Source organism: Anolis carolinensis, chromosome 2 (genome assembly GCF_035594765.1).
Source record: "Anolis carolinensis isolate JA03-04 chromosome 2, rAnoCar3.1.pri, whole genome shotgun sequence".
Lineage (NCBI taxonomy): Eukaryota > Metazoa > Chordata > Lepidosauria > Squamata > Dactyloidae > Anolis > Anolis carolinensis.
The window spans coordinates 186,847,645-186,873,247 of NC_085842.1; the positions used below are offsets into that span (position 1 = coordinate 186,847,645).

The window sequence follows — 25,603 nt, forward strand, 5'->3', positions numbered from 1 at the left end:
GCCTCTACACATACCCTTCCCTACCCGTGAGTTGGTGCCTTTCTCCAGAAAGTTCCAAGACCAAAAGTTAGCTTGAAATCAGCAAGTGAGGTCACAGTTATCAATTATGCCAAGTAGGTGTGGAAAGTGAGGAAGACCCTCAGCAATTGGTCAATTTTAGATAAGCCAATTCTTTGTTTGCTACAACATGCTTTGCGGCAGCCATTGGCATAGTACAGTCCTTTCGGGTATGCACAGCTGTTCTGCCTTATCATAGCTGTGATAACAATAAACTTTGCTTTTTGCATCTCTCATGAGACTGGGTTTTCTGCCTAGTTCCCTTCTGAGCCAGGACCCTTTGAAGGTAATTGTCTTACATAACTATCTAAAGGATATCTAAAGGAGCCTCCGATGGCTCAATGTGTTAAAGCGCTGAGCTGCTGAACTTGCAGACCGAAAGGTCCCAGGTTCAAACCCAGGGAGCGGAGTGAGCGCCTGCTGTTACTCCAGCTTCTGCCAACCTAGCAGTTCGAAAACATGCAAATGTGAGTAGATAAATATGTACCACTCTGGCGGGAAGGTAACGGCGTTCCATGCAGTCATGCCGGCCACATGACCTTGGAGGTGTCTACGGACAACGCTGGTGAAGGGACCATAAGCCAGAAAGTAGTAAAATATTGCCTATGTAGTTTTGTCCCTGCATATGCCCCTCCCTTTCCCTTCAGAACGTTCTAAGGAGAGAGGAGAGCTCAGAGTAAACAAGTTAGGTCATTGGTATCATCTATGCCAAGGTAGGTTTGGAAGGTGAGAAAGACACTCAGCCATTGGTCAATTCTAGATAAGGCCGAGATATAAAAATCCTTTGTTTGCTTGGCACATGTGCAGCAGCCATTTGCATTGTGCAGCCCTCTGGAGTATGTACAGCTGTCCGCCTTCACATAGCTATGTGAAAATAAACTTTGCTTTTTGCATCTCTCGCGAGACTGGGTTTCTCTGCCTGATTTTCCCTCCTGAGCCAGGACCCTTTGAAGGTAATTGTTTTACATAATCTGGGTGCTCGTCCGGGATATACTTGGCACGGTAGCGGTTCGACAGAGAAATTCAGAGGCTTTTTCTGGCCTGTTCTGGCAGACCATCAAACACCATCTGGATGGGGGGGGGGGAATCGTCTGCTAGAAATACCCGTTTTGGAGAGACAAAAACCAAAGTATAAGGAGTTCTGGACATGTGGGAGGATGGTTTCAAGACTGGCAAGTCATGCTGTAAGTTCTTGGGTCTTACAAGTGCGCGCATGAGCGCAGGAGCGAATGGGTGAAATACTGTCTTAGCTTGAAGTTTGGTACTGAGGAAAGGTTAACAAACTTTCCACTGGGAAAGGTTAACAAACAGTGTTCACAAAAGAAAAAAATGAAAAGAGGGAAGGTGGCAGGCATACCCTCTTGGGAAAAAATGAGAAAAAAATGTTTGATTTATTTGTCATGTGTGGGGAATTGTGAGTTTCAAGTTCTACATGTTTCATGCTAATATTGAGGTGAAAATGAAAAAAATGAGTCTATAGATTTGTATAAGAAATGTTTTAAAGGTTCAATTATGTTTCAAAAGTCTGGTTCAGGGGTCTGTGTTTCAAAAGAGTTTTCTTTTTCTTGTTACTTTTGAGAGACAAAGGCTGTTTTCTTAAAAGGGCTTCTCTTGCATCTGGGCCTTATGCCAAAAAAAGACAGTGGAAAAACATTGGCAGGCAGCCCAAGGCAAAAATGATAAGTTCTTAAATTGAACTGTGAATTTAAAAAATATATGAAAATGACCATTGGATAATATGATTTTATGAATGAAAAAAATGAATATGTTTTTGAGTTCGTGTTTTGAAAAAAAAAATCTGTGATTTGTGTTGTTTTTGTAAATATTCACTGCTTTTCAGCTGTCTCTTCAATTGCTGCTTTGGCTTGCATTGTCATGTTTACCTTAACTTGATTCAGACATGGAAGTGCTTGGAAAAGTGAGAGAGAGGAAGGTGTGCCAGACAGAAAATGTGTAAATGTACCTATCCTAACCAACTAACATGAGGTGTGGTTGTAAAAACCTTTCTGTCTGTCTATTTGTGTGTAAATATCTTGACATTTAATGGGATTGTTCCATTATATGTTTCCTGTGAGAGGAGGGGAGGAAGAATAGGGAAAAAGAAAAGCAAAAGCTGATATGATGTTAATGAGCAAAAATTCAACTGAATGATATGCTAAAAGGTTATGGCTGACTTAGAAGCATTCTGCTAACTGTTGAGAAAGAAAAAGAAAAAGAAAGGTGGGAGCTAATATGATGGAAATGGGTGAAGTTCGGCTGATGGTTTGTATAGAATAAGGTTATGCCAGACGGAGAAAAAAATGCTCCACTGTTTTCTTACAAAGCAAAAAAAAAAAAAAGGACGGAAAGAACACAGTGGTACCAAGAAACAGATAAGAGTTGGACGTTTGCCCAGAAATTGAGCTTCAAGGAAAAAAAAATGAGCCTGAACAAGTGTACTTTTGAAAACTCAAGCCTCTGTGGGCTACTCCCTCCCCTTTTCTGTTCTACAGACTGTTTTAACCCTTTACAGGTTGAAAGATTGTGGTTACGACTATAGAAAAAGGGTTACAAAACATTAAAAAGGGGTTTTTTTACAGCATTTTAAAAAGCAAGAGATCTTGATAAGCAAGAAAAGAAGGAGAGAGAAATGTTGATAAAAAAAATCCCCTCTCAAAACCTTTAAGTCAAAAGAGATTGGACAAGGAAAGGACAAGGAGAAGAGTTATTGGCCGTAGAATACAATGACAAAATTGCTACTATCAGGTAACATAATCTATCTATCTATCTATATATATAAAAGAGTGATGGAATCCTGGCGACCGACAAAACAACAAAACTAAAGGCCCCCCAACCTTGAAATTTGACAACACAACCCATCATCCACGCCTCTAGGTTGATACAACAAAAAGAAAAGAAAAATAAAGTCCTAATTAGAGGAATAATTGTTTTTTATCCCATTGCTACCATTTAGAAGGCTAAGCTCTGCCCACTTGATCTCCTAGCAACCTACTCAGCCCAGGGGACAGGCACAGTTAGGCCTCACTTCCACACTGCCTAGAAAATACAGATTATCAGATTTTTAACTGGATTATATGGCAGTGTAGACTCAAGGCCCTTCCACACAGCTATATAACTCATTTATCATATTATCTGCTTTGAACTGGATTATCTTGACTCCACACTGCCATATAATCCACTTCAGTGTGCATTTTATCCAGCTGGGTAGAAGGGGCCTCGTATAATCCAGTTCTAAGCAGATAATATAAGATTATAAATATACAATACAGTCTCACTTATCCAACATAAACAGGCCAGCAGAACGTTGGATAAGTGAATATGTTGGATAATAAAAAGGGATTCAGGAAAAGACTATTAAACATCAAATTAGGTAATCATTATACAAATTAACCACCAAAACATCATGTTATACAACAAATTTGACAGAAAAAGTGGTTCCATGTGCAGTAATGCTATGTAGTAATTACTGTATTTACAAATTTACCACCAAAATATCACAATGAATTTAAAACACTGACTATAAAAACATTGACTATTAAAAGGCAGACTGCGTTGGATAATCCAGAACATTGGATAAGTGAATGTTGGATAAATGAGATTCTACTGTAATATGAAATAATTACTGTGGTAGAATAATACACAACAATATAATCTCTAAAAGCAGGACAGTAAATAGAGAGCAACACTCTGAAAGCAGGGAAATTGGGAATTCCACAAAGGAAACAATCAGGGCCAGCTAACAACTCCCAAGAAAGAATTCTTCCAGAAAGGAAGCTGACAAGGGAGTGAAGCAGCGTGTATTACCAAAGTCATTATTATTACTATTACTATTATTATTGTGTTGCTGTGAACTGTGAAAATGAATACAATCTGCCTCCAAGTATTCAAAAACACTAACATCAGAATATATAAAAATTAATGTGGTATAATAAAACAGAACAATACAATCTCTAAAATCAGAACACTAAATAAAGAACAACACTCTGAAAACAGGGGAATTCCACACAGGAAACAATCAGGGCCAGCTAACACCTCCCAACAAAGTATTCCCATCATCAAACTCTGGCAAATCCTCTGTTTTCTCAGGGCCACAGACAGTAGAAACACATAAAATATCGCAAAGTACACCACTCTGAAAACAAGGGAATTCCAGACAGGAAACAATCCGGGCCAACAAAAAATTCACTCAGGGAGGAAACAGCCAGGCTTTAAAGCTGCAAGGACATTACATCCTAATCATTTTCCCTAATTGCAGAATTCATACTTGCCTCCAACAGACAAAAAAACCAATCAGAAATATTGTATATTCACAACCTTTAGGAAATAATATCCCCTGATGTTAAAGCACTGAGCTGCTGAACTTCTGGACCAAAAGGCCACAGGTTTGAATTGGGGGAGCGGAGAGAGCCCCCACTGTTAGCCCCAGTTTCTACCAACCCAGAAGTTCGAAAACATGCAAATGTGAGTATATCAATAGGTACTGCTCCGGCGGGAAGGTAACGCTGCTCCATGCAGTTATCCCACATGACCTTGGAGGAGTCTACAGACAACGCCGGCTCTTGGGCTTAGAAATGGAGATGAGCACCAACCCCCAGAGACAGACATGACTGGACTTAATGTCAGGGGAAAACCTTAACTACCACCAATTCCTCAATACTTTATTTCCCATACCACCATACTTCGCCACAGCAACGCATGGCCGGGCACAGCTAGTATCATATATAATAATTCTTCAGGACAAAGGGGGAGAACTTGAGACTTGCTTATGTGGGTCTGTACCCCTCTTCTTCTACATGGACAGATTTAACTTAAAGGGGAAAAATGTGTGGACAGAGGCATTTTAAGGACGAAAGAATCTAGAGACATGGCAGATACCCAAGGCAAGATTGTTACAAGGATAGAAATTGACTATAAAGGTGCCTCACGATAAATTATGGTCAAGGAAGTTAGACTCTGTATGGAAAACCGCCACAATGTGGCAGTGCAAGAGAATATTTTCGGAAAAATAAATAAATGACCACACATTCCTGACACAGGTAAATTAAGAACTGACATCGATTTTTAAATTTTGATTGACAAAAAGGAACTAGCACTCTTTACAGTAGATGCAAAAAAAAATTGACACTGGTAGTGATTTTCCCTGGAAAAAGGACTATGCATAATAATTTTGTAAATTTTGGATTCTGGACTTTGGCCCAGCTCTTTCTAAAAGGTTACCCAAAGGGAGGATTAGAACTTCTGTAAACGGGACATTAGATCATGCAAATAGGGGCGTTTTTTCCATCGGCCCCAGCCTGGATTTTGCCAGACTTGAGAGGCGGCAGGAGGCTTTTCAAATGTGTTGTTATTAACAAACTTTGATTTGTTAAAGCTGAAGAAAAAGAATGTAGCAACGAGACGGTGTGAAAGGGGAATTGAGTAAGTTTAACACTGCAGCAGGACTGAAGTGGAAGATTGCATTGCAGCAAGTGAACGATAGACGATCGTTAAATTGTTTGTGAAAAAAGATGCGGAGAAGAAAGATTTTGTCGGGATTCCAAGATAGATGAGTGTGTTGTCGAAGGCACAACCTCTGAGGAGGCTTGCCATGGATGTGGGCGAGACGTCTAGAGAGAGTGCTTTTGAAGCCATACAGCCTGGAAGGATAAGTATTTCCCTCCCCTTCTTTTCCCTCTCATTGTTTTTGCTAGTCTCTTACAGGTCCTGTTCCTAAAATGGAAATCCATAAGGCATTGTTACTGAGAGGCCTGATTTGGGATACAAACAAACAAACAAACATAGGAACCTAGTTGTACCTCATTGGATGGATATGACGAACTAGAGGCTTGGGACTCGGTGTTGCTGAAGGACGGGAGAACCGAGCCACTCCAACCCAGATGGAAGGGCCCATGGGAGGTGTTGCTGACTGCTCCTTCTCCAGACGACACACTGCGACTCCAGTTTCGTAGGAATCCGGAGCAGGAACGACCTGAGCAACAAGCCTCTTCCCATGGGGGAGACACAGTCCAGAGCAGGAACGACACAAGTCAAGAAATTCCTACTCTAGAGAGAGTCGGAGGCCTATGGCCAAACACAACTGAATCCAGATCACAAGATCCCCTTCACCTTGATTCCAAACATCCCACTCCTGGCAGACCACTTACAGCACATTCATCCTACAAAACATACAGGGTGCCACCAGTGTACGTTAGTAGAAAAACACAAGGAAGAAGTGGCAGCTTGGATGGCTGAACCTGGCATTCCCCTAGACAGTGTACAGATACATGGGGAAGGACAAGGCCAATAAGTCAGTAGACCTTCTAACTGTTGGCATCATACCAGGGGATCTAGTGACAGGAAGAGAACTCCTGGAACTGACACTTAAGTTTAGAAGGCATTCTCGTATACATCCCACATTATTGCCTAGTTGCCCTGTTAGTAAAATCCTAAGGCCCTATAGCACAAGAAGAGGGCCCCCAAAAACCCTTCCAGATGCTTTGCTCTTTGCCTACTTGGAGACAACCGTGAGTTGGAATCAGACCCAGAGCCCCAGAGGACTATCTGTCATCCCCTGAAAGTTGGGGTTTTTGGGATTCTGATCCAGATACATCTGAACATGGGGACTCTTAACTCAAACACACCACCTATAAGTGCTAGGCCCTGTTGCATGACATAGGACTTGGACCTAGAAAGCTCAGAGATGGGGTCAAATTCATCATTCTCCTTCTGGGAGACCGAGAAGGAAGAGGTGGAACATCCCTACAACCTGATGCACACTTGGTGCGAGTGGACTGGGGTCACCCTGATACTATTTCTCCTCGTAGCTTTGGCTATACTCTACTGCAGGGGTCCCCAAACTACGGCCCGCGGGCCATCAAAGCCATTTATCCGGCCCCCACGGCACAAAGGCAGAACAGGGTTGGACTAAATGGCCCAAGGAGTCTTCCAATCCTCATCCTCCTCCTCCTTATTATTATTATTATTAACATTGAGGCTGGGTGGTCATCTGACATGGGTGCTTTGCTTGTGCTTTTGGTGCACAAAGGCAGAAGGCGTTGGGCTAAATGGCCCAAGGGGTGTCTTCCAACCCTCTTCTTCTTCTTTTTCTTCTTCTTCTTCTTCTTATTATTATTATTGCTGCTTGGTGGCCAAGTATAGTCCGGCCCTCCAGCAGTCTGAGGAATTGTGAACCGCCCCCCTGTTTAAAAAGTTTGGGGATCCCTGCTCTACTGCTATCATGAACATCGCTATTTCTTTTGTTTGAGACTTGGGGCCAGTCACCCTTTGGGGCAGGTGGAAAGAAATTGGACCAAGAGACATGCTTGTTATATGTTTGAACAACATGGCAAAGGCACTGTTCCAGTGTTTGTTCATCCTGACATTGTGGGAACTTTCTCCTTTCTGCCTGCTTTGATTGGGGAACCACAGGTGGTCTTGGGGAGAATGCGGGGTATCATGCAGGCCCCAAGACTTGCTTTTCAAGTGTATCAGATGGAGCTGGATGGCACTAGATTCAGAAAACTGAGATATAAAGTCACAACCCTTGGAATGTGTTTTTGCTGTGAAAGCCAGTGAACTTAGAGCTCTAAATGGTGTGACTGGGAGAAGAGGGTGAATTTCTTTGAAGGGTTTGCAGGGCTGTGCTCATTGTTTGGACTGTTTTTATCTGCAGACAGGATGTAAAAATGCTAGTTAAGCACCAATTCAAAGCTTATCTGACGCGAACTGAAAGATTTTTACTGCTGAATTGTTAGACTGTTTGGTTATGACTGCCACTGATTTTGATTGTTAGCTTGATAGCTTTCATTTGCTTGTGTTATTGCAATTGTATGTTGTTGAATTGGTTAGCCCTTACAGCCTGCAGCCTGATGCCACATCCCATCACAGCAGAATGGGAGAGGAATACACTATGCAAATTGGTAAATTCCATGGCAGAAAGATTGCAAACACAGGACTGTTGGGCATGTTCACATGTCTTTCAAATCACAATTAAGGCTGGCACATTACGGCAGGTCCATGCTTAACCCTACGAGGGAGGAACACCGCAGACCTGCAGACAGCACCGCATTCTAACCTGCCTTCCATAAGAAGTTGCTCCTTAATGTGAAGAGAAACATTTTCATACACCTAAGAACCAGCCTGCTTTCTAAACACCACAGACAACGGATCATGCAGATCCCAGTCATTTTGTTTTGAGGAGGGGAGGCCTTCATCCCCTTTTACCCCTTTTTACATCCCTTGGCTCAGCTCAAACCTCACTGGACCCCCATAATGACCATGCTCAAATACCCTAGATGTGACTTCATTGCATTCCTGACAGATATACAGGACACAGGCAGATGCAACCAAACAGAACTTGACATGTGCAGGCAACACATTACACTGATACATGAAGATGCTGACAAGATTAGTTCAGGACGGGACTAGGTTTGTGGAAGTTAGGCAGGAAAGACACTGCCACATTCTAGAATGGCACATGCACAATTGGAACTTTAATTCTTGCAGGACGGAAATCCTTTGACATACAACAACCACCTGGGCCAGAGTTAAAAGGGCACACAGTGACACATACAATCTTGTTTGGTATTAAACATTAGACAAGTCTGGCACATTGCAGTGCAACTAAAGAAACTGGTAAACTGCGATGGAAGGTTTGCAATCCCTTCAAATGGGACCAGGCTCTCTAGCCAAACCCCGAATGCAGTACAGATTGACATTAGACAAAAACACAACTTGTCATTCAGCACAAATTAAGAAAGATATATCCAGGAGACACCAGATGACAAACACAATATACACACAGAACTCAAATTAGTAGGGTCCTCTCACTTTTTGACTTCCTAACCTACAGTGGGCAAAGGCTGTTGTAGTTGGGCCAAGGGGCAGTAATGGTTCTATGTGTGAAACAGCTGGAAGGAGAAAAAGGGCTATTAGAGAGCAGGTGCTTGATGAAGAACAAGTAAAGCGGGTGCAGGAAATACTTATGGCTCCTTCAGAGGATGAGACGTTTTGTGGGTTTTCTAGTGATGAGGAGTCCATGCTGGAGGAGGATGGTTTCACAGAGAGTAGAGGAACTAAAAGGTCTACTCAAGAGCAGGAGTCGGATGAGGAAAGAGAAAGGAAAAAGATCCGGGATATACTCACTGCTTCCACAGATGAGGAGACATTTGAGGGGTTCTCTGGGAATGATGGGTCTGGGAGTGAGATAGAGAATGTTGATTGGACTCAAGTAAATGTGGATGATGAGCTAGCTCATGGGGCTGCATCAGGGGATTGGCAAGCCTCTCATACTCCTGGGACATGGGGAGATCTAAGTCTTGAACGAAGATGGAGGGACTGGAGGCAAGGTCCACAAATGAGATCAAGATCAGCTGTGGATGATGAGGACAGGGTGGAGGCCTCATCAGCATCGGACTCCGATGAGTAAGTTAAAAGTGGAGTTTCAAGAGCTATTGCCTTGCAGAAGGCAAGGTGTCATTTTGGGGACATTACTTTGTCGCTGCCTGTTCTCCTTGGGTCCTGGCTGTACAGCTTCCTGATAATCTGGATTGAATCCTGCTTTGATGTTCCTGGCTTCTGACTCCTGACAATGACGTTTCCAGTTTGGCGTTTCCAGTTTGGCATTTGCTTTGGCGTCCCTGCTCCAATGTTTCCAGTTTGGCGTTTGCTTTGCCGTTCCTGCTCCGGTGTTTCCAGCTTGGCGTTGGCTTCAGCGTTCCTGCTCTGGCGTTTCCAGTTTGGTGTTTGCATTGCCAAAGTAGGTGTGGAAGGTGAGAAAGACCCTCAGCCATTGGTCAATTCTAGATAAGGCCAAGATATAAAAATCCTTTGTTTGCTTGGCACATGTGCGGCAGCCATTTGCATTGTGCAGCCGTCTGGAGTATGTACAGCTGTCCGCCTCCTCATAGCTATGTGAAAATAAACTTTGCTTTTTGCATCTCTCATGAGACTGGGTTTCTCTGCCTGATTTTCTCTCCTGAGCCAGGACCCTTTCAAGGTAATTGTCTTACACTGGCTCTTCGGCTTAGAAATGGAGATGAGCAACGAACCCCCAGAGTCGGACACGACTGGACTTAACGTCAGGGGAAACCTTTACCTTTAAACTATCTAAAAACAAAGGTATCACACTATCTCAGTCACCTGTGTGGACAATTTTGGATTTTGGGGCGTTTCAGAATTCCAGATAAGGGATTTCAACCTGTATAAGAAACCAATTCCTATTCCTTCCATGTTACATATTCTGCTGGTAACAAATATTCTATTAAAGAAATAATGCCTAGGAATGTATCTGAGATGGACTGAAAAAATCAAAATGTGTAGTCCACGTTTGATCAGCTCACACACTGCCTTGCCAGAGAAAAAAGATATGTGCCACGCAGGTGAACAATAAAAAACAAGTACCGTAGTTTATTCTTCTTAAATCCAGAACAACATATATACAATGTGATCAGTTGCACCAACTCGCAGTATTTCCTTTGTCCATGTGGATAAATCCCTTCAGCAGTTCATGAAGTGAGAGCTCACTTCAAAATCTATGTCTCTTTCACTGCTTCTCACTTCTCTGCACCGGCATAGCTCAAGCCTGAACAAAAATGCAACTTTCTATTTCTTACCACCACCATATAAGTAAAGCTAAGGAAAGGCAACATGACACCAAAACAGTTTCTCAGATTATACAACAAAATCATGTATACCAGAAATGAGAGACTGCATTGAATCGAAGGGTCAGCATCCAGATGCCAATGACCATAAATGAAGTTGGCAGTAGGAGAGATCTTAGCAAGTTATGGCCACCATGAGGAGAGATATATTCCTCTTTCCAAGTACCACAATCATTCCTAGAGACAATCCAGATATTGAAGGTTATACAACTGGAGGTTCAGAATATAAACAGAGGCTGTAGGTAGGTGCAACAATGAATCCCACTAAGGCAGAGGGCGATCTTTATTCCAAGATCCCAACCACTGCTAACTACAAACACATATGTGTGTACATGCGCATGTGATGTCTTTGAGGGAAGAGTGATGGAATAATCCTAGAAGACTCTGTGCAGTGCAGTACACAACTCGAAGACACTATCTTTGTTGAAACAAAGAAATGTTTATTTATGAATTCTTTGGCACATAAGCCTATGTTGTTACAACATTCATTACTTCAGTTGCACTTGTGTATAATAGATGTGATCTTTCACTCTTTCTTTAACATAAATGAACTGACTGAAACTTTGTCTCAAAAGATTCTCTTTTTATCTCAGCTTTACCCAACTGAGGATTTAAACTAGTCCCTTTTTATTTCAATGGAGGCTACACACTTAAATACATATCATCTTCCCTCTAGTTCACCAAACTAGAGACTCAAACACAGACAAGACATCTCCCTTCTAGCTCACTGGCTAGAAACTGAACTAACTTTTAAAACATTCCCTCCTTTTTCTTCCAACTAGCTCTGCCCCTTTTTCCTAGCATCTCAGAATATATTTCTACAGCAGTAACCACATTGCCATGGTGACACTATAACCAATCAGAAATAGCTAACTCCTGCATTCCTTTGCCATATAAACAACATTAAATAACATAGACAAAAATCCCCATTAAAATAAGATTTTCTGTTACAGTAGGCAATACAGTATGCCAAGTCCTCTACATGTCCTACCTCGAGTTACAAAGCCTGGTTGCTATCCTGAGCTATAAATGCAATAACCACAATACCCAATGCTATTAACATTTATTTATTATTTATTTATTTACAGCATTTTTTACCCTGCCTTTCTCACCCGAGGGGAGTCAAGGCAGCTTACATAATTGGCAAAATTCAATGTCCAAAACAATTCACTAAAATCAACAGCACATACAAATCAAATAACAATACAGTAAAATTAATACAATAAAAACACATTACACAAAATTTAAAAACATATGTACAGTAGTCTCTCACTTACCCAAGCTAAACGGGCTGGTAGAAGCTTGGGTAAGCGAATATCTTGGATAATAAGGAGGGATTAAGGAAAAGCCTATTAAACATCAAATTAGGTTATGATTTTACAAATTAAGTGCCAAAACATCATGTTATACAACAAATTTGACAGAAAAAGTAGTTCAACACGCAGTAATGTTATGTTGTAATTACTGTATTTACGAATTTAGCACCAAAATATGATATATTGGAAACATTGACTACAAAAATGGCTTAGATAATCCAGAAGCTTGGATAAGCAAGGCTTGGATAAGTGAGACTCTACTGTATATTTAAATCCAAGGTTCATCCAAGAACCTCATGCGTAAATTTTAGTTCAGACCATGTCAAATCGTTGTACTTACTCATTGAATGCTTGCACATTTGAGGCTCTAGTGATGCCATTGCTAATTCTGTTTGCTAAGAAAAAAAGAGTCCCTAAAATTGCTCAGGTTCGTCTTTTTTATAAACATCAAGCAGGCACTGCAGTGTACAATTCAGCTTGGAAGGATCATATTACAGACTAAAAATACAACACAATATGCCTGAGGGGACCCTAAATGGAGTGGATGATACTAATCTAGAGGGATGTGATGTTGATGAGTTCTCTTGCTCCAGATTTAGAAATAAGAAACAATTGGGTTTACATCACTAGATAGTCTCATTTGTCTCTTAAAAACATTGAAGTGAAATTTGGAGAAAGACCCTAGCCTTAGAATTCACTTTCTCTATACAGTAATGTATTCTACCTAAGGGCTTAATAGCACCTTTTTGCATCAGATGAACTTATTTGAGAGCTATCTTAAATATGTGTCTAACTAATTACAAAAGCCATAGGGGGAAAGGCAATATCTAGTATAAGCATTATTACCACAAACTGTGATCCTTGCTTTTATCTGGCTACCTGAGAGTGGGCTTTACTGGTATTTAATAAGATGAGACTTTCAGCAGACTTGTATGGGAATATGTTAACAATACTTCCAAAAAAACTGCTGTCAATTCTAGCTACATTCCTGGTGATACTCAAACTAAGTTGGTTCTTTTTGACCAAAACACATCTTAAGATGTGCCTTAAAACAGGATCTGGCATGTTGTTTTTGTTTCGGCCTGTGGAATGAGGCCAGTTCTCCCTTCCTGCCTTTCACCCTCTAATTGACTTCATATCAGATTTCATCTTCGGTTTTCTTTCCAGCATGCTCTGTACTTTTTGTTTACAAAGGACTAATTGTGCATATTAAACACATCACGTTTACTGGGGGAAAGTTTATAAACTGAGGAACTGTCTCACTAAGAGTTCAAAAGGGTTTGTGACAAGATTAGAGATAAAATATTTGGAAATCGTGAAACTAGGAAAAGGAATAGTTGCTGAGATTTGGAGGGGGAAAACAGATTTTTTGGCGAAATTGAAAAAAACCCAATACAATACCCTTTACAGAGTGAAAGTTACACTGTTTCTTTAGGAATATAAAATATATTTAAATTGATGTGGCCTCAAGTATCGTGTTTGTTATATTAAATTTACAGTTTATTCAGTCACTAATTGCAACTGTCATTTATTTATTTTTTCAAAGAAATGGGAAACAAACAGTTATCAGTTTGGGCCTTTACAACAAACCACACAAAAGTAACTAATAAACCCAATATTGAGATTAAAAACACACAGAGAATTACTTTCCCTTGAGTTTGATCCCAGACTGAATATTTTTTGGCAAATAAGAGCAGACCTCATTTCCACAACTTGTAAATGTTACGAGCAACAACTCTCAGAATTAGTCAGTCAGCATAGCTAATGGTCATGTTGATCATAGAAACTGTAATGCACACTAGGATGTTTTCTCCTTAAGTTCTGCTTAATTCTTTTGTTAGATGTAGAAAACCCACAGAAACACTGAGATTCAACGTTGGAAAACCCAGGATACAAATTATCTTCCAACCATTTCCACACATCTCTAGGTAAAAAAGACAGAAAATATGCAGGCTTTTTTCTTTGGGAGATGTTTAAAAAGGAGTAGAAGGTGATACATACCTTCTTAGAGGAAACAAATCTTCCCAGCAGTTATCCACTAAGACACTTTTTGCAAAGAATGGATCTTCCTCCCAGAAGCCACTCAGCTGCTTTTGTACTTGCACCTTAATAGGCTATAGAAATGGTTTCCTTTTAAAGGGACAGGAAAGGCAATGAAAAGAGTCAGTGGGAGAGGAAATGGGTGTCACAAAAATGTGTCAGGAAAAAAGCAGAAGTTCTGTTTGAACTCCCCCACCTCAGTAGACAGCTATTACATTTGGGTTTACATGCTGTTCTAGAGCATTGGCAAGATCTCAACTATTTACTGAAGTTTGCAGTACAAAAACACTTCCCTCGGTGGGAAATGAGAACACGCTTCCTACGTCCATGGTTAAGGCTGCAAGATCAAGTCTTTGAAAAGCTCTGATTCGGACAAACATGCATCCAGCTAAGCTAAACACATACATCTGGCGTATCATTTTGGAATGATTTGGAGAGGATAGCTGGGTCAAATGGATCTGAGCACAATATGTTTCTGTACACACTGATTCTGTGCTAAAAAAAAAAAATAAAATAAAAAATACAATGCTTCCAAGCTCTGATATCAGTAGAAACCTGACCAAGAGCCTTGTGACAGGCAATACAACTGACTGCATGGCAAGTCTTTACTTTTCTACAGATCTAAAACAGGATACATGACATGGATGGTAATACTGCGACAGATTCAGTCTCCATCTGTCCTACGTGATATTCCCAAGTATGATAACGAGAACCCCTCTCCTTCGTCCCCTTTGACCTTGCAATTGATCAACGCTAGGTCAGTGGTGAACAAAACGGTGATCCTACGAGACTTTATTCTTGATCAGAAGACAGACATGGTATACATTACAGAAACCTGGATACGAGAAGGGGATAATATTCCCTTGCATGAACTAACACCGTCAGGTTTCCAGCTGTTTCAAAGATCTCGAAAGGGGGGTCGAGGAGGGGGGGAATAGTGGCTCGCGATCATTTCTCCATTAGAACTATTCCTACCCCTGATATTACGGGTATCGAATGTATAGGTTTGACACTGTGTCAGCTTCTGCTGGTAGTTTCTAGCAATTAAGCAGTACTCACACTCCAAGGTGGATGTAGCCAGCTTTATTGCTCCTACACACGAGAAAGAAAATAACACTACTAATTTTCTCATTCCCTTCAGACCCTTTTAAAGTACTCTTCCCTCCTCCCCTTCCAAACCCTTCCCCAGCCTTCTCCAACTCCTGTGAACGATTTCTCCTGATTATCGCTTCCTCACAGGACTGCTCTCCTCTTCCAGGTTCGTTTGTTAACGCTGACCTTGCTTCAGGTATGTTGGCAGGGGCAGGAGTCAAATGCTTGTTCTTCCAAGCTTTGAATCATGTCCTGACACACTGGCTATTAGGGAAAGTGTGACTATCCTCTTAGTCTATCGGGCCCCTGGGGCCCCAAACAAAAACATCCCCAAGTTATTAGACCTTGTGGCGGACTGGGCCTTGAAGTTCCCGAGTCTCATCGTATTGGGAGACTTTAATGTACGTGCAGATAGGTTGCTGTCTTCTTTGATAGCAAGAGACCTAGTACAATCTATGGAAGCAATAGGTTTCTCATTAATGGTCCTACTCATCGAGCTGGGCACACCTTGGACTTGATTTTTAGTATCGGAATACAAGTGACTTTATCTTCAGTTTTAGAGATTCCTTGGTCTGATCATTACATCCTGAATACTCAAATAAAGAGTTCACCACCACAGCGTCCGGAGACTGAACAAATTTTCGCGCGGCCAAGGAAGCTGATGGATCCTATTAGACTTTTGAGTGTCCTTAAAGAAATGGATTACACGGCTGATTCTCTACATGAACGAGTGGAAAATTGGAATAAAAATCTATCGACTGCCTTAGATATAGTTGCCCCTAAACGAGCTTTTCGTCTTCGCCGGAATAGATCTCCGTGGTTCACAGATGCATTACGTCAGATGAAACTTGAGCGGACGAGATTAGAACATAAATGGCACAAGAAACCTGATGAAACATCGAAATCGGTTCTCGAAATACATCAGAAAATCTACGAAGCAGCCACCAGAGGCCAAAAAAGAATATAATTCCTCACTGATAGCTTCCGCCAGATCTTGACCTGCTCAAATATTTAAAATTGTTCGTAACATCATAAATCCAACCCATTCAGCCAAAGATATGGCCAGTCAAGATATCACAGCAGAGACCTTTCACAGCTACTTCATAAATAAGATCAATCTGCTTCACGAAGGGCTACCTCACACAGAGGACACATCAAGGGAACTAGAGGCTTTCTGGCCATCTAGTGATTAAACTCCTAGAACTCTTTGTGCCATTAGAAATGGAAGACCTGGAAAAGACTCTAGCTGCAGCAAGACCAACTACCTGCTCCCTTGACCATTGCCCCTCCCGGTTGGTTAAGGAGTGCTGGGAGGGACTACGAGATCCCTTAAGGAACATCATTAACAGCTCCTTGGAGCAAGGAATTTTCCCAGAGTGTCTTAAAGAAGCAGTGGTTCTGAAAAAACCAAATCTAGACGCCACCATACCTAGTAACTATCGCCCAGTTTCAAACCTTCCGTTTTTGAGCAAGGTGATTGAATGGACAGTGGCGGGACAGCTACAGCAATTCTTAGATGAGACTGCAGGCTTAGACCCCTTTCAATCAGGCTTTCGTTCACGTCATGGGACAGAGACTGTCTTGGTAGCTATTACTGACGAAATTCATTGTCAGTTAGACCGAGGCGGATGAGCGCTTTTGGTACTCTTGGACCTTACAGCTGCATTCAACACCGTGGACCATGACTTGCTGATCCATCGATTGGCTATGTCTGGTGTATGAGGTTTAGCTCTTAAATGGTTCAATTCATTTCTTCGGGACCGGAGACAGAGGGTGGAGTGGTTAGGCCAAAGCTCTGACAACTCCTGCCTTTGCTGTGGAGTTCCCCAGGGTGCTATCCTTTCGCCCCTGTTATTTAACATCTACGTCCGACCACTTGCTGGACTAGTGTGGAACTCTGGCATAGAGTGCTACCAGTATGCAGATGATACCCAGCTACTCTTGCGTCTCGAACCTGGGACAACCACGATTCCTGAGAACTTTAAGCTGTGTTTGGAAGCAGTGATGAGTTGGCTGCGAGCGAGTAGACTAAAAGTGAATCCCGCAAAAACTGAGATACTCTGGCCTGGCCAGCCACCAGTTAATCCAGTCACTGCCTGATCTCGATGGGGAAGTTCTGGTTCCGTCTGCTACTGTTAAAAACCTTGGGGTTGTGTTGGACTCATCGCCGACGATGGAGGCCCAGATCACTGCCATAAGTAAGCAGGCCTTTTTTCATCTTTGCTAGGCAAGGAAATTGGCATCCTACCTTTCGAAAGAAGCATTGGCAATGGTAATCCATGCAACAGTCACCACTAGGTTGGATTACGCTTTATACGCCAGCCTTCCGAAGATAAAAACCCAGAAGATCCGAATGATCCAAAATGCAGTGGCCAGGCTGCTAGTGGGATCATCTATAAGATCCCATATTACACCGATTCTGCAACAACTGCATTGGCTACCAATAGAACATCGGATCTCTTACAAGATACTGATCCTGACATTTAAAGCTCGAAATGGCCAAGGACCATTATATCTTAGGGACAGCCTCATTCCTTTTTTCCATCAGTGGTCACCTCGATCCTCTCAGGAAAATCTCCTATATGTACTGGGCCCTAGGGAGGTACACCTGGAAGCTACAAGGCATTGAGTCTTTCCGACCTATGCTCCAATTCTGTGGAACTCATTGCCTCCATATATTAGAGCAATGTCGGAGTTGCGACCTTTTGTAAAAGCGCTCAAGACTTGGCTGTTCGGTTGTGCATTTAAGTAAATCAGATCTAATTTGCCAAATAGTCACTGTTGAATGTTTTTATGTTGAATGTTTTTATATTGCGGAATGATATTTTAAATTGTAAGTGGCTCGGAGCACTCTGGTGGAGAGCGACTAATTAAGAAATAAAGTGAAGTGAAGGGAAGTGAAGTTTTAGCATTTATTCAATATTGCTTTAAGTATTTCCTCAGCATTGTTCTAAGTATTACTTTCATGCCTTAGTACTACACATAAACTGTAATAGAGACCTAAATCATCATTGCATAGAACTCTGTGAAGGTTCATGAACTGAGTCATAATCTGCATCTTTCTGTGCCTTACAAAATTCTGATCCCACCCAAGGTAAAGGTAAAGGCTTCTCCTGGCCTTAAGTCCAGTCATGTCTGACTCTGGGGGTTGGTGCTCATCTCCATTTCTAAGCTGAAGAGCCAGCGTTGTCCGTAGACACCTCCAAGGTCACGTGGCCGGCATGACTGCATGGAGTGCCGTTACCTTCCCGCCGGAGTGGTACCTATTGATCTACTCACATTGGCATATTTTCGAACTGCTGGCAGAAGCTGGAGAAAACAGCGGGAGTTCACTCCGCTCCCCAGGTTTGAACTTGGGACCTTTCGGTCTGCGAGTTCAGCAGCTCAACGCTTTAACACACTAAGCCACCGGAGGCTCCCAAACAAACTTGCAATTCCAATACAGCTGTGGCTGTATTTCCATTTCCATCAATGCACCTGAATGAGCATTATCCACAAAAGTTCATGAAAAAATATATCAGTGCTGCTCAAGTTCTTCATTTTGCCATCTTCTATTCCGTTGTATCCTGAAACAGAGTTAACTTTGGTAGGTAGGATGCCTACTTTATTCCTTCACCTTTCATGAATACATGCACTTCGTACATAAACTCATATGCCATGAATGTTTATTGCTGCCAGGTTCTTGATATTTAGCCTGATAAACACACCAGCCAAAATCCACTCAGAGAAAAGAAACAGGATGAGCTACATAATAGACAGGAAATGCTCCCTGTGGCACTCAATACTTCCATCCACACTTTCTCCTTGAATTGTACTTATTATTTCTTTTAGCAGCCACCAGCCTGGTGTAGAGGGTGCTGGACTAGGGCTGTAGCGACTGCTCACTTGGAGATTTTGGATAGTCACACTCTCTGTCTTAGAGGAAGGCAAAGACAAATTCTGGCTGAACAAATATTGCCAAGAAAATTTTGCAACAAGATTGCCTTAGGTTGGCCGTGAGTTGGAAACAGCTTGAAGACCACAACAACAACAGCAACAACTGACATAGAAGAAGTTGCAAGTCCTGGAGGGTCACTTGTGTAGACTGAACTTTTATCTGCAGCATAATTTGGAGCATATTTACACTCTAGAATGAAAGCAAATGGAAACCATTTTAACTGTTGTGGCTCCACGCAATGGAATCCTAGGGTTTGTAGTTTTACAAAGATCTTTAGCCTTCTCAGTCAAAGAGTTCTGGTGCTTCACCAAATTACAGCTCCCATGATTACATGGCATTGAACCACAGCAGTTGAAGTGTTGAATTGCACTAATTCTACAATGTACAGTAGAGTCTCACTTATCCAAGCCTCGCTTATCCAAGCCTCTGGATAATCCAAGCCATTTTTGTCGTCAATGTTTTCAATACATAGTGATATTTTGGTGCTAAATTCGTAAATACAGTAATTACTACATAACATTACTGCGTATTGAACTACTTTTTCTGTCAAATTTGTTGTATAACATGATGTTTTGGTGCTTAATTTGTAAAATCATAGCTTAATTTGATGTTTAATAGGCTTTTCCTTAATCCCTCCTTATTATCCAAGATATTCACTTATCCAAGCTTCTGCTGGCCCGTTTAGCTTGGATAAGTGAGACTCAACTGTAGTTGCAGTCAGAGTGACACAAAAAGATAAGGGGGGAAGAGTTAATTTCAGGCTGCATGCACTGTGTTCAGAGAGGCATTTAAAATCACTGCTCATTTTTAAAATATAACACATTACCATAACAAATGTTCTTAAAATACACTGGCTTCCTTCCCTGAAAACATGAATATATCCAAAAGCAGGATGTTAAATATTTCTGTCAATCCTTCCGCATCCTGAAACAGCAATCCAGGTACTCAGAAAAAGAAAGTTGCCATAACTTCACACACCCCTGCTAACAAAACTTCACACAAAAAAGGTGAGATGCAACCCACACAGTTTCAAAGGAGGCACCCCCTTTTTCACAAATAAAATATTAGACTCAGAAAGCCTATTTGCAGAGGATGCTGGCCTAAAGCAGGACAGGCAGGATTGTTTATGTGGTCCTTGGTCCCTTCAAATTCCCCTTTTTTGGAAAAAGGGGCAGCAAGTTGTTTCTCCGGTAAGTCTTTTAGAGTGTCACTTCAAAATTTAAATACTTAAAAAAAAACCTTTTGCACAATTCAGTGTTAAAACTACAAATAGGGTTTTTTGTTTTTTTACATGTGTTGGTGGGGGGGCTCCAACATATTTAAACTTCAAGTCACTTTTATGGTTTCTCTCTCATTTTTTGGAAGTCTCATGACCCAGATGTGGCACAAAATTGGCAACCAGAGTTGTCCATCCTGGATCTACAGCAAGCAATGGGAGTTACAATCTCATATTCACACATATCATTCCTTTAATGTGGCTTCGTCCAGACAGTTAAGCTGGACGGTTCTGGTCCAGCTTACCTGTCTGAACGCATCTCCCTTTGTGAGCCAGTTAGAGCACTAAGATAGGCTGGGAAGGTCCTGCTCTTGGTCCTGCCGCCTTCGCAGGTGTGACTGGTGGGGACGGGAGACAGGGCCTTCTCAGCGGTGGCCCCTCACTGTAGAACTCCCTTCCCAGCAAGATTAGATCAGCTCCTCCCTCCTGATATTTGGGAAACAGCTTAAAACCTGGCTGTGCAAGCAGACATTTTAAATGGATCTTAATTTTATAGTTATGTGTTATCTAAAAAATAAGCAATGTATTGTTTTTATATGGATGTGAGACATTGCATTTTTGCCATTTATTATGCTGTACACCGCTTTGAGTCCCCATAGGGGTGAGAATAGCAGTATAGAAATACAACAAATAAATAATAAATGAATTCTTCTCCTCCAGCTCAAACACCTTCAGCTAGCAAAAGCCTACAATTTCCTCAAAGAATTCAACTCTTTTCTCTCTTCCTTTCCACTTATATCTGGAACTGCAACTCGCAAAAACCTCCATGATACAACCAGTTGTCTAATGTTTTGCAAATCCTTCCTGAGATCATGCTTTTTCAATTAAAACTTGGTCACAATTTCTTAGCCCTTCCACACAGCCCTATATCCCAGAATATCAAGGCAGAAAATCCACATTATCTGAGTGTGGACTCAGATAACCCAGTTTAAAGCAGATATTGTGGGATTTTCTGCTTTGATATTCTGGGATATAGTTCTGTGTGAAAGGGCACTCAGTTGAGTCTCAGTATGAGCTGCTGAAATACTTCCCCTTTAATTTGACCCATTTCTATTTCTTTCTGCTTTCTCAACTGCCTTTCCTATGCTGAATTCCAATATCTTCAGGACAAGGGCAAGTGATTCTAGTCTCAGGGCCCTTCCACACAGCCGTATATCCCAGAATATCAAGGCAGAAAATCCCACAATATCTGCTTTGAACTGGGTTATTTGAGTCCACACTGTCATATATTCCAGTTCAAAGCTGATAATGTGGGATTTTATTCAGCTGTGTGAAAGGGGGCCCAGTCTCACATTCTATGAGGTGTTGTTCTTTGTGTGATTTTGTAGTTTCCAACATACGACAACCATAGAGCAAACCTAGCATTGGGTTTTCTTGGCAATGTTTGGCTTCCTCTGAGGCTAAGAGTCTGCCTTGCCCAAGGTCACCCAGTGGGGGATTTTCATTCCTAACTGGACATTCAAATTTTGGATTGCAAAGTCGTAATTTAATGCTTGTACCACTAAACCACTTAGATTCTATCAAGAAGCTAAGAAACATTAACGTATCCTCAGATAATGCAGCACGTTCTAAGTAGTGTTATGTTTTTAAAATATGACTGTTGATTTTATCTATAGCAATTACATCCAGATGTTTTTGCTATATCTGGAATCGTAGAAAACCTATCATCACCACTGGAATCACAGTTACTTTCTTTCTCCTCAGGCAATAAATTCCAGTTTGTAAGTCTCGGAATTTCAGCATCATTACGCACTCTTCGTCTTTTGCTATCACTTATCAACATCATCACCATCCTCTGGAATGCAACTATCTCAGCTGGGTGGAACCAGTGTTAAGGGGAAAATCACAACCTGAAGATTATATATCAGACACAGTTAAGGGAAGGGGTAGTTTTTAACGTCATCATGAATAATACTTGATGAAGCATCTACAACAAAAAAGGCACTTCCCCAATTTTTATGAACCCAGTTCTTCCAGGACTAAATCCAGACATTGTTCTGAGTATAGTGAGTTGAGTAAACTTCCTGACACCGCCCTGCCACTCAACTGGCCTGAATCAGGTCTCATACTGATTTAACCTTGATTCAGTTTTCAGTTTCCTATGAAAAAAAAGAGCCTCTCTCCTTTCAGAGTCAAGTATCATTTAGGGTTGGTTCCTAGAATGACAGAACCTACACAAGCTTGTAAGTCTGCCTATCTGAGCTCTAGAAAGAACTCAGATCCGCAGATACGCTCACTCTAGATACGTTGATTATGACAATTATGTTGATTATGACACTATACTGTTAAAAGTGCTGCTATCTCACTTGAAATCCTATGGCTGCCTCCTGGAGAATTCTGGGGCTTGCAGTTTAATGGTGAGCAAAAATACAGGGGTATTTTTTTCCTAACCTGAGAAAACATTTGTCTAGAAACCTATAGATCCTCAAGTGCATCTCTGTGGTCAAAGTTTGGTTTTTGGATTTTTAAAAAACATTTTAAAGGTGTGGATAGTTGAATGTGTGGATGTGCCATCCATGCATACAAAGGATTGTCTGTATTTGCTTACTTTGTTCTTCATTTACCATTGCTCCTTCAGGGAACTCTCCACCATTTTTTCTTCATATCTAAATGGGAAAACTACAGCAGGCGCAACAGTAGCAGACCCGGGGTTAAAATGGGATCTGGCACTGGATTAATGAAGAAATTGAGACATTTTCCCCTTCTCATTTGTCTCATTCTCCCACCCCAGGAATTAGCAAGGAACAAAAAGCAGCTGGTACAGATATCTCTCAGTATGGAAAGCAAGCATTGTGTGTGGAATGCATGGACAGGTATGTGTGAAATGTGCTGCACTTTCATTCAGTCTCCAATCACTTTGTTATGAAGGACCCAATTTCGGTCGGTCACTTCATACCAACTTCTATCTTATGCTTGTAAGGCCACAAAAGATATATTTAGCTCATTCTACTGTATTCACATGCATACTGGAAGTACTATATAAAGAACATTTCCCTACAGCCCAAAAAGAAAGCTTCCACATTTGGTCATGTCCACTGTTTCCATCTGACTCAAGGACTTTCAGAATATGAACATTTTCCAAGACACATTTTTATGCAGATGCAACCCTTCAGGGCCACAGCAATGCAGCCACAGGGTGCATCTACACAGCAGAATTAACACAGTGTGCAACTATGTCTCGGCTCAATGCTATGGAATCATAGGAATTGTAGTTTGACAAGGTCTTTAGGCTGATCTGCGAAAGAGTGCTGAAGATTCATCAACCTACAACTCTTTACACTGTAGAATGAATGCAGTTCAACAACACTATTTGTGGCAGGGGTCCCCAAACTTCATTTACAGTCACAGTAAAGATTGTAGGAAACTTATATGTATCATATGAAAATCTTATGAGGGGTTGGTTTAACCTCTGGCTTGCTAGTAAAACTGAATGACCATGATATGAAAGGAGGCATGTCTCAGGTCCCTTCCACAATGCCCCTATATCCCAGGATCTGACCCCAGATGATCTGTTCATTCCAGGTTATCTGGCAGTGGAGAACAGTTCAAAGCAGATAATCTGGGATCAGATCCTGGGATACAGGGCAGTGTGGAAGGGGCTTGAAAAGCATGTCCCCAACAGGAAAGGTTTGGAAAGCTCTTCTCTAGCTCAGGCATGGGCGAACTTTGGCCCTCTAGGTGTTTGGACAGCCAGTAAGCTGTTAGGAATTGTGAGAGTTGAAGTCCAAAACATCTGGGGGGCCAAAGTTTGCCCATGTCTGCTCTAGCTACTGCAAGGAGGTTTAACCGCCTCGGCTCAAGGGAGCAGAATCATGGGAGTTTTGCAAGGTTTTTAGCCTTCTCTAGTTCTGGTGCCTCAACAAACAATGATCCCATAGCTTTGAGCCACGGCAATTAACGTGCTTTCACCCTGCTTTCATTCTACAGTGTAGATGTACTCTGAAACCAAGGCCCCTTCCACACAGCTGTATAAAATCACATTAAACTGGATTATATGGCAGTGTGGACTCAGGCCCCTTCCACTCAGCTGTACAAAAGACCACATTTTCTGCTTTGTACTGCTTTATATGGCAGTGTAGAAGGGGCCCCAGTTCAAAGCAGATATTGTGGGATTATCTGCCTTAATATTCTGGGTTATATGGCTGTGTAGCCGTCATGCCCCTTCCACACTGCCATATTAAATCCAGAGTACCCGCTTTGAATTGGCTTATATGGCAATGTGGACTCATGATTCACTAGAAAAGGCAAAGCTACTTGGGGCCCTTCTACACTGCTGTATAAAATCCAGATGATCTGCTTTGAACTGGATTATATGGCAGTGTAGAAGGGGCCAGAGATAAACTGGAATTTACCTTACGCTAAACGCCTTAACTCTTACTGAAGGGAAGCAAACTTGCTTTTTCCTCCTCTACCTTGCACAAAAGGGTCCCTCCCTCCCCTCCTCGCTTTCCACGCAGAAGCCTTCCTTTCCTGCGCCTGAAGGAAAGGGAAACGGCGAACATACCTTCTTTCAGGCTGAGGGGAGTTCCGGACCGCGCCCAGAGAATGGAAAGCCAGCTCAGAAGCAAAACCTATGGCCGGGAGGATAGGGAGGGCGTCGTGCCTGTGGGTCCAATCGACAGAGTCCCCCCGCGAGGGGACACCGCCTTCTACCCACAAGAAAGCGAGCCTCCTACCCCGTGGAAGGCAAACCCAGCCAGCCCTGCCGCCACCTGAGGCGGGGCTCTCCTGAGGGAGGCCGCTCTTCCTTGCGCTTCCACCTGCGCTCCCAGAGCGGCGCCCGCCCACTCCCGCCAGGGGGCTCCCGCATTGGGACCGCCCACACCCAGAGGTCGAGCTGCGACTCCAAGGCAGCCTGCTTTTGAATCGTAGAATCAGAGTTGGAAGAGACCTTGTGGGCCATCCAGTCCAACCCCATTCGGCCAAAAAGCCGGAAAATCCCATTCAAAGCACCCCGACAGATGGCCATCCAGCTTCTGTTTAAAAGCCTCCAAAAAGGAGCCTCCACCACACTCGGGGGCAGTCTCCAGGGCAGCAGAAAACAAGCTTGCACCCTCCTCTCTATGACTTCCCCTCACATGGCCATCATTTCTCCCAACACTGAGGTAAGAGGGGATCCAACTTGAGATCCTTCGTGGAAGAAGGAAGGAAGGCTGAGCGAAGGAAGATAGACGCATTTGAACTGTGGTGTTGGAGGAAAATCCTGAGAGTGCCTTGGACCGCAAGAAGATCCAACCAGTCCGTA

At 42.2% G+C, this 25,603-nt stretch overlaps 1 protein-coding gene and 1 long non-coding RNA gene across 3 annotated transcripts in view; one reads left to right on the forward strand and one right to left on the reverse strand.

Moving 5' to 3' along the window:
* The window catches only part of LOC134297131 (breast cancer anti-estrogen resistance protein 3 homolog), a 57,370-nt gene extending 32,053 nt beyond the window's left edge, over nucleotides 1–25,317 (reverse strand). For both annotated transcript variants that reach the window (XM_062974109.1, XM_062974108.1), the window contains exon 1: nucleotides 24,863–25,317. In XM_062974109.1, the coding sequence (XP_062830179.1) occupies nucleotides 24,863–25,302 (440 nt within the window). In that variant the 5' untranslated portion in view covers nucleotides 25,303–25,317. The remainder of the gene's footprint in view (nucleotides 1–24,862) is intronic.
* Nucleotides 634–9,978, forward strand: LOC134297135 (uncharacterized). The gene is made up of 2 exons (XR_010003896.1): nucleotides 634–1,010; nucleotides 2,637–9,978. It is a non-coding gene; the product is annotated as an uncharacterized LOC134297135 (long non-coding RNA).
* Nucleotides 25,318–25,603: the final 286 nt, after the last annotated feature.